This window comes from Streptopelia decaocto (genome assembly GCF_964273445.1).
Source record: "Streptopelia decaocto genome assembly, chromosome: 2".
In the NCBI taxonomy this organism is placed as follows: domain Eukaryota; kingdom Metazoa; phylum Chordata; class Aves; order Columbiformes; family Columbidae; genus Streptopelia; species Streptopelia decaocto.
In genome coordinates, this window is record NC_138655.1 from 54,421,615 (window position 1) to 54,433,619 (window position 12,005).

The 12,005-nt window shown below is 41.1% G+C and overlaps 1 protein-coding gene across 1 annotated transcript in view; it reads left to right on the forward strand.

The window, feature by feature from the left end:
- RAB31 (RAB31, member RAS oncogene family) overlaps positions 1-12,005 on the forward strand; it is a 68,713-nt gene that overhangs the window by 32,273 nt on the left and 24,435 nt on the right. Inside the window, exon 4 of the mRNA XM_082045749.1 lies at positions 11,815-11,886. Coding sequence (XP_081901875.1) covers positions 11,815-11,886 — 72 coding nt within the window. The remainder of the gene's footprint in view (positions 1-11,814; positions 11,887-12,005) is intronic.

Genomic DNA, 12,005 nt, shown 5'->3' on the forward strand with positions numbered 1-12,005 from the left:
GCCTTAGGGTTTTTGTCTTGATTTTTCATGTATGTGAAGTGAATTGCTCAACTTAAGTATCTTTTCCTTTGGCTTTAAAAAAAACCCAACATATGTAACAGAGTTTATGGGCATTAGTTCATATTGACAGTGTGTGAGCGTGGTTGGTCATTTGTTTCCTTTAATAGCCTCAATGGCAGTATAATGCAGTAACAGGCTGTAGAACTCTAGAGTTCTCTTAATATATGCCCACATTTACCTTAAGAAGTTTGAAATAAATGGAAAACCCCATGCATATGTTTTAAAATATCTTGAAACATTCTTGTGAAATTGGAGTGTTCCTGTTCATAGAAAAATGTAGCTATGCTCGTGTTAGGTTGGAGTAAAATTAGATGCTTATACAGGCTGTAATGTCAGTCCTGATACATTCCACTGTATTCTCCATACCTTGTTTGTGAATTGTGAGCCATGAAGAGTTTTTACTCTTTAGTGCAGGAAATGCTTGTGCTTATATTTACAACTTGTAGCATGATGTAAAGTGGCCTTGATGAAATCTGTTGACTTTTAGCAATTCAGTATGTTATTTACGATGGGAAAACAGATCTTGAAAAACGTATTTGAAGTATTGCATGATTCTTTCCCTTGAATCCTGTTTGTTTGTTTGTTTGATTTCTGCATGGTCTGGAAATGATAACTAATTATTGCAAGAGGTAGAAAAGGTTCAGTTTTCTTTCCCATGGTTTGAGTTTCCTTCCTTATTCTCTCTCTCTTCCTTCTGCTGCCCCGCTCTGCTTTTGTTTTGTTTCGGTTTGTTTTTTTTTACTTTTGCTCTTTAGCTCACAAAACTCAGTTCTTCATGTTTAGATAGAAGTATTGATCTATTGAAAAAAAGCCTTAAGATTACATGGGAAAAAGTAGGTAAATACTAATGAAGTCGTATTTACTGAACTAAATGATGCCCCATTTGAGGCAGGAAGTCTGTGACTGAGCTCTGACTCTTGGACACAAAATCCATCCTTCCCATCTAGTCCCTTATGTTTCCTCTCAGTTTTTTTAGGGTTGTTATTTTTCAAACATATGCTTTCCTTTTTTTTTTTTTTTTTTTTTTTTTTTTTTTGTGTCCAACAACGATGGGCAATTCCCATCACAAATTGTTAAATGGCTCAGAATCTATTACAGGTAAGTTATGTTACAGGTTTTCGTGTGTAATCAGGAACTGTAACCCCTTTCTGTTTGCACAATGTATTCTCAGGCTTTTATTAGGACTCTTCAGAACTGGGGTGATACAGTAAACGAAGTTGATGGGTGTTGAGTGCTAGCTGCTGAGGCAGACAGGTTTCCTAAGGTGATGTCCAGAGTGTTCCACATCTTTCTCTGCCCTGAAACATCCCAATTTTACAGCTAAACACATCCTTCTCAATAGCTTATTCACTTTAATGTGTATGTGGGGTTTTGGTTACTTTACCTTGTGTTGCCCCTTCTGATCTGTTCAAGAACAAGTGTCTCCCCCTGTTAATTTCTTTCTTGTTGCCCTCTGAACAGCAGTGATGACCCAAAGCTTCCAGCCTACCCCAGCCTCTGGGCCAATTGCTCTTTTTTGTAGTGTACTAATAAATGTCTTCCAAGTGGTGTGTCTGCTTTGAGAGCTGTTGTCCTTCCCTAGTTCTTTGCAATTTCTGTTGAGGCTTTATGTTCCCCTGGCAAAGTCTGGAAGTTTTGTCAATACCCCTGTTGTCTATACTGCTGATAAGATGTTCAGGCCTTGGTGCTCTTTCAACATTGCCTTCCTTTGGCTCTGTTCTTCAAACCCAAGGCCAAACATAGGACTTGAGTGTGTGTGTTCTGTTGCCATGTGTGCTGATGTGCAGCCCACCCTGTGCTGCTGCTGCTCCCCATTGCTTCACATCAGAAGAGCCTGGGGTGAGATTTAGCTGAAGCCTTACATATGCCCTGAAAATTAAGTTCAAATCTAAAACCATGGTAGAGCAGGCAGGTGGAACAGCAGCTGCACTTCTGTGTTCCTCATTCATGAGTTTCTCCATTTTCATGAGTTTTCTCCTCTTTTTTTCTTGAGTTTCTCTTGGCACCAGAGTGGGGAACTGCCAGCTTGGAGAGCGTAAAGAAACCACTCTTAAATATCTTAGTCGCAAGCCCTTATTGAAGCAATACCCTGTGAGAACCAGCGTACTTCCTGGCTGCCTTCAGTCAGCTGGGAGAAACTGGAAATTCCTGTGGCTGCTTCTGACAGGGAGCTGCGTCCTGGGTGCTCACTCAGCCCCCTCTTGAGGCGTTAAATCAACTTTCAGGTAGCCACTTGTAACATTGCAAGCCTTTGGAAATGCTGGTTAGTGTTGGGTTTAAAAGCTGGTAGGGAACACCTAAGTTAATTGAAGAACCTTAATACCCAGGTCAGCCAGCATGGAGAACAGATAACATCTGATTCATATGGATAATGGATATAATATTTTATTTATTTCATGTAAGGAAACTTGCAATTGTAGGCAGAGTAGAGATGGAACCAGAATTGCCATTTTAGGGGAAAGACAAGCAAGCATCACTTCTGCAGAATGACAATAATGCAGCAGAAAATGGAGATCAAAAGCATTTTCATTGTAGTCTTAGTGGGAGCAAAAGCTCAGCGTGCTTCATGAAGGAGACCCTGGGGAGAGGTACCTGTGTCTCCAGCAGCTCTCGCTGTGGAAAATTCACATTGTACTTCATTACAAAAGGACAGTGCTTCTTAATCCTTTAATCTTGTTTTTCCTTTTCCCTTTTTTTGAGGTAGGGAAAACCTTAAACTGGCAGCACACTTAATAAAATCCCCCTACTTTTCTGTGCCTAAGTACTGGTCTCTGCAGACCCGGTGTCATTGTGTTTGTGTGCTATCAGACAAGCTGTTCCTCAGAGCCGCTTTCCCTCCACCCCACTTTTGTCCCAATGTCACTTTTTCCCTTGTCTCAGTTTTCCCCCCATCAGATTTAAATTGTTGCTGTGGACTTCAGGATTTAAATGCAGACAATTATGTTATTGTTAACAAAGAAGAGTCTCTTCACAAGTTAGTTAATGATGTTTTTATTAGCATATAGTTTGGTTCATGGTGCCCTAAGTAGCTTCTAATTACAATGCTTTCTCTGAATACCTTAGGTGGCTGCCAGCTTTCCATTTTGCCAGCTGAGAAATATTGTAGCAAATAGTTGGGGAGCCTGAGGGCCATGTTTCTAGGGCAGGAAAATTTATCTCTGTCCTTTTTAAATTTACTGTGGTGAACTCCAGGATTTTTAACTTTGTTTAATAGAAGGAGCTTCAATTTCTTGAGCCCAATTTAAACCTTGATGGGCATTACCTTGAGTTGTGGGTGGTTTTTTTTGTTTGTTTGTTTAAACTGCTCCATTTCCAGGAAAACACTGACCGATATCGACAGCACTTTATAGCCCTCTCTTTTCTGAGTGACAGTAGTCGTCCTGGTGATTCAGAGACAGTGTCATAAGGTAGGGGTGAAAATGCTCCTTGAGAGGAGAACTTGCCCTTGCTGCAGTCTCGCCTGGGTCGTTTCCACTAAGCTGAGCAACCTTATCACTGAGCTTATGGATGCTTCCACCGAAACCAGACTATCCTGGTAGGAGTTAACACCTACTGTCAATGACTTAAATTACTTCTGCAGTCAAGACGTGGCCTGGATCTTGCTCTACAGGTGGTTTTGTGCATATGGTGTAAGGACTTCCCTACAGAGAGGTACTGCTTGCAGGCTGTAAAGGACAGCAGTGATTTGGTAGTGTGTGCATTTGTGAGACCGCAAGTGGCATTGGAGCTAGCAGTGAATATGTTATTTTTACTGTTTTTAGAGTGAAGTTAAACCGTGATAGATGATTTAAGAGATGCATGTGCATGTGTTTTTTTTCTTAAGCATCAACAAACTTGTAGCATGTGTAGCTTGACAGTGAGCTGTGGTTTAGATGTAGTGTCATTTGCGTCCTTTGTTTAATGATTGTGAACTTCAGAAGATCTAAGCACAGGTCATGTCTGTAATGTTGCAAAAGTTTGTTTTCTGCCTGTTTAAAATACTTTCAAAAGATTATCCTGAAATGTTGGAATTTTTCCCTCTTCACTTGAATTCTTACACATTTGAGAAAAATGCTCTTTCTTAGATACATATATCTTCTTCAGTTTAACTAGCAAAAATACCTGCGGGCCAGAGACAGATCTTTCCTGATTTATTCAGCTTGTGAATCCTGTGAACTGGGATCTCAGCCTTCAATCATGGAGGGGAAACTACTCAAGGTTCTAAAATGCTAAATGGTATCTGATAATGGCTTTCATGCGTAACATTTTTCCATTTGCTCATTGCCAGCTGAGAATGTCAGGAATTTTGTATCCCTCCTTGTGCTACTTCTTGTGTGAGAAGCTTATATTTCAGGATAATCTGTTTGATGTTTCTGGTTTTTGCCTTTGCTTCTCTCCACACCTCAGATTTTCTGTTAGTTGGCAGACGCTGCCTTGAAGGTGAGAGAAATGGGGCGTTTAAATGCCCAGACTTGGGCAAGTAGAGGAGTAGGTACTATTCATAGAATCATAAAATCATACAATAGTTTGGCTTGGAAGGGACCTTCAAAGGTCATCTAGTCCAACCTCTTTGCACTGAACAGGGGTGTCTTCAATTAGATCAGGTTGCTCAGAGTCTTATGCACTAAAGCCTTGAACATCTCCAGGGGTGGGGGATCTACCACCTCTCTGGGCAACCTGTGCCAGTATTTTACCAGCCTCATTGTAAAAAATTTCTTTCTCGTGTCTAACCCAAATCTCCCCTCATTCATCGTGCATGGACTGCTTCAGTGAGCTCATCCAATGCAGATGCAGTGGTGGCAACCTCTGACTTTTCCCATGTAGGTGCTTACCTGACCCATGGAGGCAGTTAAGGTGGCTCTCCTAAAGAGGCTGGTAGTAATGTGTTTCTTGCACTGGTCTGCAATGCTCTTCACCACAAGAACCCCTCAGCACTTGGGGTTGTAGCAACAGAGGTCAAAGCGTGAGGAGGAATGTGCTTCAGGTGGGTTTGGGGACAAGACTGAAGTGGTTTGTGGGGGTGATGTGGCAGTAAGGGCTGAGGGCAGGAGAAACAGGGCACCCAAAATCACCTGCAGAGGGACTGGGAGTGTGCTGCTGAGTGAGGGGACAGAGGGATGTGAACCTCCTAGTCTAGAAACATGTGTGTGTGTGACAGGAAGGGGAAGGAGGTTGCAGAGCTCTGTCACTACTCGCACACATAAGCAGCTAGCAGAGAGCCAGAAGCTGTGGCTGTCCTTACCATTAATGGCACCCAGATAAAGAAAGGGTAAGGATCTCTGCCCTTGAGAGGAGCCAAGTGGCTTGGTCTTGGCTGCTCAGGTGCAATGTACGTAGTCAGAGAAGAGCTTCTCAAGAACGGGAATGAAATTTAGTCAAATGATTGCGGCTGCCAGGAAGCAGATCTTGCGCTGCTATGCACCTGCAGGTTCTTGAAAAGGCACTGTATGGAAAAATCTTAGCTGAATTCAGCCCTTGATGTGAGAAGGTGCATAACACTTGCTGAGCATTGGTCTGGTTCTGCTTGCTCTGTGCATCCTTACCCTTCCCAGCCATGCTTATAGGCAGCATTATAATCCTTTTGCAGCAGGAACAAATTATGCTCTTTACAGTCTAGCATAGTAAAAGCAACCCAGTAGAGGGGCTGTGGGGATTTTTTTGGTCTTTTTTATTTTTTGTTTTGTTTTTGTTTTTTTCCTCTTGGCTGTGCAGTTTGGAAGAGACGGCCCTGCTGTGGCAGTAGGCCAGTGCTGGGGTGTAGCCCTACAGGATGGTGCAAAGAGCTGCAGGCATGAATTAGTGTTCCCCGGTGTGCCTGGCAGATTGAACGAATCCAGACTGTCTTCAGCAGCATTTAACAGCCTCTATATAAATAGGCAGGAATTGTAGGTTTTTATTTCTGTATTTATTTGGCCTCTGCTTTGCTTTCTAAACCAGTATTACATCAGACGTGGTTAAGAGACTTTCACTGCCACAGCTTGGGTGTGATTTATGTTGTGTTCCCTTGAATTTGTTTTTCTCTTCTAAACATTGTGATATGGCTACTGTGGGTTTTTTTCTTCCCCATTCTGTACTGTTAGCACAGAGGAAATGTGAAAAGCATTACCTATGACCAAATATACCCCTCCATGAAACAGAAAGCAAAATGTTGGAGAGATTTTAAATGGGTGGTAAATTCCTTAATGGCTGGTTGGTTCCATTTTTCTGCCGCTTGCAAGGGCAAAGCCTCTGTTGACTTCAGTGAGTTGGCCAGATCAGGGGTTTCAGAATCCCAAAATGCTCTTAGAAGCAAAGAGAACAATTCTGGTTATGCTGAGCTTGCATTTGCACCACTTAGGACTGAATTTTTCCTCTATGCTTCAGGGCTGTGCTGCTGCAAAGGATGGGCAGCTTTTATTTGGATCCTGAGAGAAAAAGAGGACCTGCTTTCAGAGGAAATTTCATAAGCCACATGTGGCCTCACTTCTTCCTTTGTGGCAGAGATGATGAACCACAAGTGCGAAGTGGACATGTTGGTAGAGGAGCAGGAGTACGAAGGTGCTCTGCACCCGGTTAGCATTGCACCAGTACTTTTGTGACTCTGTAGGTATATAGGACATGGTGTGGTGCGCTCTGAGGAAGAGAGCCTTAAAAGTCTTCCTGAAGCTACACAAGTCATTAATTTTGGGTTTTTTGGCATATCTTTGGTAAAATAAGTTTCCTATTTATATTTTGGATGACCCCTTTGGCCTGGCTGTTGCTGTTGAATTGGAAAATGTGCCCTTACAACTTAACTATTGCATTGTATGGGTTAATGGCCTCAGCCTCACAAGTTATTATCAATGCCAGAAAAGCAGAACAGGTTCATGAGTGGTGAAAGTGAGTCAGTATCTGCAAATAGGCGAACTTTTTGTGGATGCTGAATGGGAGGCACAGGACTGAAAGCAGGTTGTAGCACAGAGGGTGTCTGTCTCCCAAGTAACAAGCAACAGGATGAGAGGAGATGGCCTCAGGTTGCACCGGAGAAGGTTCAGATTGGATATTAGGAAAAATTTATTCACCTAAAGGGTTGTAAAGCACTGGAACAGGCTGCCCAGGGAAGCAGTTGAGTCACCATCCCTGGAGGTGTTTAAAAGACGTGTAGATGTGGCACTTAGAGACATGGTTTAGAGGTGGACTTGGCAGTACTAAGTAATGGTTGGACTTGATGATCTTAAAGGTATTTTTCAACTAAAATGATTCTATGACTTCTAATTTTCCATAGTAGGTGAGCTGTTAATGACAATTTACTTGTGATACAAAGATGGAAGGTTTTTCCCAGTGACCAGAAGGACATGGTGGAAGATGGTAGAATAAAAGAAGGAAATGGTGGGGATGAAAATCAGTGGTATAAGTAGCAAGTCCTTGTACCTTTAGACTCCCAACAAAAGTGTATGCTGTAAAGTTTTAAGTGATGTTTTTTTAACTGAGAAGGAAAGCCAACTGTGAATGTATTTACTGGTTAAAGGATGATCATGTGTGTATGATGCAGCTGTGAGAATTGTGTTAGATGTTAGGGGAAGTGCAGTTAATGCTGTTTCATGTCTAGAGTGCTGCATATAAACCTGGTCGCCTGCAGTCAGGAAAGATTAACTGAAGCTGGACAGGGTGCAGGGAAAGGCAATTAGACCCTGCCTTCTCCTTGCTACCTTATCTTCAGTCTGAAAGAGCCTGGTTTACCAGACTGGCAAAGTTAAGACTGAAAGACTGCTCTGTATTCATATTTCAGCTCAAAGCAAGCATTGATGCTTGAATTTTAGTAGCTCAGGGTGCAATTAAGTTACAAATAATTCAGTCATTAGGAATTCAGAATTGTATTTACTGTCAAATTAATGTGATCCCTGTAGGAGTTGCATGGAAAAAAATGGGTGATTTTAGGCTGGACCTCGATAAGCTTTTGAAATGGATTAGTCGTGTGGTTACTCGGGATGCTTGGAGCTGACAGATGGTTGGTTGGGGTCTTTATTTCCCTGTTTGCCCAAGGTGATGTGAGGTGCTGCTGGCTGCAGGTAGAGGTGACATCTGCCAGAGCTCCATGCTTGGTTTTGGGTTACGGAGGGGCCGGCATCCTTGGCAAGGCAGGCTTGTGACTTGGGTGTCCCTGTGGCAGAGCCCTGGGGGTGGCCGCCTGAGGGCTTTGGGTGGCCCTTCTGGAGAAGCAGAGCTGTCCTCATGCCCAATCTCAAGCTGCTCCTGTTTCTGCTAATTTTCTTGGGAATTACTGGGTACAGAAATACTGAGCTATAAAATTGAGGTTATAGACGTGGTAATTTATAATGCAGAAGGTAGTCCTGTGAGATTTAATTTTGTGAGCTGCTTTTTTGTGTGTCGCTTGTTTTGGGCGTCTGTCCCACATTGGGTCCTTGGCAGATGAAAAATGTGCACATTAGTATTTTGTATCCCTTTAATTAATTTTGCATGACTCTCTTTTTCCAGGTAATTAGGCCAGGAAAAGGTTCAAGAGGAGTTTGCTTTTGGGCACTGATTTAAAAGAAGACAAAAGGCATCACTAAACATAATTATTTGCATAATATTTTTACTAGTATGTTTGTGATATTGGAAAATCCATGCTCATAAACCACCTTTTTAAAGAGTCTGTTATTAGATCATGGAACTTACTCAGAGTTTTAGTTTTTCAACCCCTCTTGATACATTCATTGTTGCAAAGAGTCTTTTTCTGTTTTCTTGTGGACAATAGTGATTTCTTATGACTGGGACATAGTGTATCATCACGCTTGTTTATTAGACTGTGCAGAAGAATGACAAAGGAGCTTTAATTTTGGTTTTATTTGCTATTCTGTACTGCGGTAACTGACAGTAGTTGTTACAAGTGTAGTTTCAGTTGTTCCTAAACAATTTCGAAGTACTTCTTTTCCCTCATAGACCATAGGAAATTGTATTAAGATGCATTGTAATCTCACTTTGGTAATTTTGTCCAATGTAAAATATGAAATCTTGAGTGTCAGGTTTATCCAAGCAGGAATATAAACTTAGATGCCAGATGAAATCTATCACTTGACATTTAAAAAAAAAAAATCCTGAAGCTACATACCCAAATATGGTTGAAGTATTTTCTCCCTTCAAAATGCCTTATAGCTGAAATATTACTATAGAATCATGAAATAAGAAGTAACTGTCCTTTCAGCTGAGTAAGTAAATATTAATAGATTTTCAGCAGAGTAGGGAGGTCATACTTGCTTGTTAACAACAACTGCTGAACCTGAGTGCCTTTCAGAGGCTGTTTTCTTTCCGAGCCTAGCTTGCTGTGATCTTGCCCTCCCTCTTTCCAAGCTTGTGAGGAATCAGAATATTTAAGTAGATTATTTTGTCTTAAATAGCAGAGGAACTGCATTCCTCCTGCATGCTGCGCCTCTGGTCACCACTTTTTATGTTTCTTGACACAAGGAGCAGGTCATACATAGTTTGATGTAGTTTGGTGTTTCTGTTACTAAAAAGCAACATGCTGTTGAAGTGATTAATTAATATCCCCAAATGTTTCAAATGAAGTTTTCTTTGTTTCTGCATTTTACCTGCACTGATTTAAAAGGATTATTGCTTTCGTTGTAGGAAAAAAAGAGTCAAACTGACAGTGGCAGTAGACTGTACCAGCAGAGATGTGCATGGGGTCGTTCTGCAGGCGCAGACCTATTTGAATATCAAATCAACCAATGTGAATCTGGCTTCTAGTGGTCTCGTCCTTTCTTCTTTTATTCCAGCCATGCTTCCCCACCCCTTCCTTTTGGCCAACCTTGGTGCATATCTGATGCACAAGCTGGTTTAGGAATCCCGCTAAAAATCAATCCTACCCAAAAAATGGTAGTTAGCATCCTGGTTCCATTTAAATATACTTGTCTGGGATCCAGTGAAAGAGGTCTGCTTTTCTGTTTACCCTTTTTTTTTTTTTTTTTTAAATTATTATTTTTATTTTTACTTTCTGACCCTAACACGGGCAATATTCTTCAGTGAAACAGCTATTATGGCAAGTGTTCTTGTCACCTGGTCAAAAGAAAGGGAGAGAAATTCCCAAGATGTCATACAGCATTTCAGTGTGCTTTCTGGGCCAGTGTTGGAGGAATTTGAAGCATGTGAGTTGACCTGCATGGTTTCTGTGAAGTGTGATTACTGTTATCTGAGAGCTCTTTGTAAATTCATGAATGCCTCATAATCTAGATGAAAACCAAATCAGCATGTGTGATGGGTATGTAGTTTTTATTCTGGGAGTTTACTAACTGGGAGGGATGTGCATACACCATGAAAGGTCAGATCTACCCTCCACAGATAAGGTCCCTGATTTCTAGGGTACTTTAACAACAACACACTGTAAATTTCTGTCATCATATGGTACCCTAGAAATTCTGGAAAGCATTTATTGCATTAAACATGCAAGTAATAAAGTCACACACTAAAAGCCTGGAAGACATGCGTCTACCCAACTCCCTCAGGATCCTGGCTGATCCCTTTTCTTCAGACCTTACTTCTCAAATGATTCCTCTTTCTTTTCTCATCCTCCTTCCTGCTGTTTTCTCCTATTAATGAGCTTTTCCACCTGCCTTGCTCCCTTGACCATCTGTCGCTGCTGCTGTGCATCCTTACTGTTCTAAGAAAAAGCACCAGTCTTGAGCTGGAGTGTGTGATCTGTGATAAACAGCTTACAAAACAGCAAATGAACCAATATTACAAATAACTCACTTTATACATCACATGTGAATCAGCACAACATATGGAGGCTGCTAAGTCTAAATACTCAGTCTTTAAGTACGGTTCTGAGAAAAACTGCATCATCCAGTAAATATGCAGAAGTTTGCGACGTAACACATGGATCTGTGCATGTTCACTGGGCAGTGAGATTCATACCCTGCCCTCATAATGTATTTTATTTAGAAGTAGACCTCAGTTATTTGCTTCAGCTTTATATGAAGCTTTTACAGATGACTTTACAAATAAAAAATTGTAAAATGACTGTGTGAGTGCCACAAGACTAAATGTATTTTCTGAGAAAGATTATTTTTTGTTTGCTTAAGACTAAGTTTAGTTGAATCAGCAGAAAGGCTTTTTGACTTCCTTTCTCTGTGTAATTATAAACCGAATTCTAAATCAGCTCCTTAGTCATGGTAAATTATGAAAATTATGCTGTTCATTAGCAAGCTCTTGTTATAATAAACATTTTTTTGTTTTGTTTTTTTTCGTAAAGGATGTTTCCCTTGAAACAAAAAGCTGAAGAATAGCTTAAAGTGCAAGAACCCATGTTTCTAAAAATATCTGTCATAGTATAGGATAACTAAACATGACAGGTGTTCAGAGTTTTCTGACAAGTTAAGTGCATACAAGTGATTTGCATTGTTTTATAAAAATTGAACCAAAGCTGAATCTGGTCTGTTATGTCTATAAGGCAAAACATTACTGTTTGCCAGGGCAAGGGATGTATGTGCAGTCAGGTTAGGTAGGCCTCCAAGTACAGGTGATCTTCATGTCAAAACTTGTCCTCAGAGTCCATGCCCTGTAATGGAAAAGACACATTGAACCAGTGAGTGCTGATGGAGTAAATCCAGCAGGATGAAGCACGGCAGGAGATACGGGAGCTCTGCTTCCTTGGGATTTAAGGGAAATTAGAGATGGGCAGCTACCAAGTGTGTCTGTTCTCTATGAAATGAAAGAAAGGCAGTGGTCTTGCCATGGCAAGGCTTTGTGACCTGACAAAGTATGATAATTCTGAATTATTAATTATTTCTTTTTGGGTGGGGGGGTATGTTTTAACAGTTTCATTCCTTGGCTCCCATGTACTACAGAGGTTCAGCAGCAGCTGTGATAGTTTATGATATCACCAAGCAGGTAAGACCTTCTGTATGCTTTTCACCTGTGTTAACTCCTCTGCTTGGGCCAGAGTAAAATTCACAGCTGCAGAAGTATTTATGTGTTAACTTCTGTTCACATCAGTGGGGTTCATATGC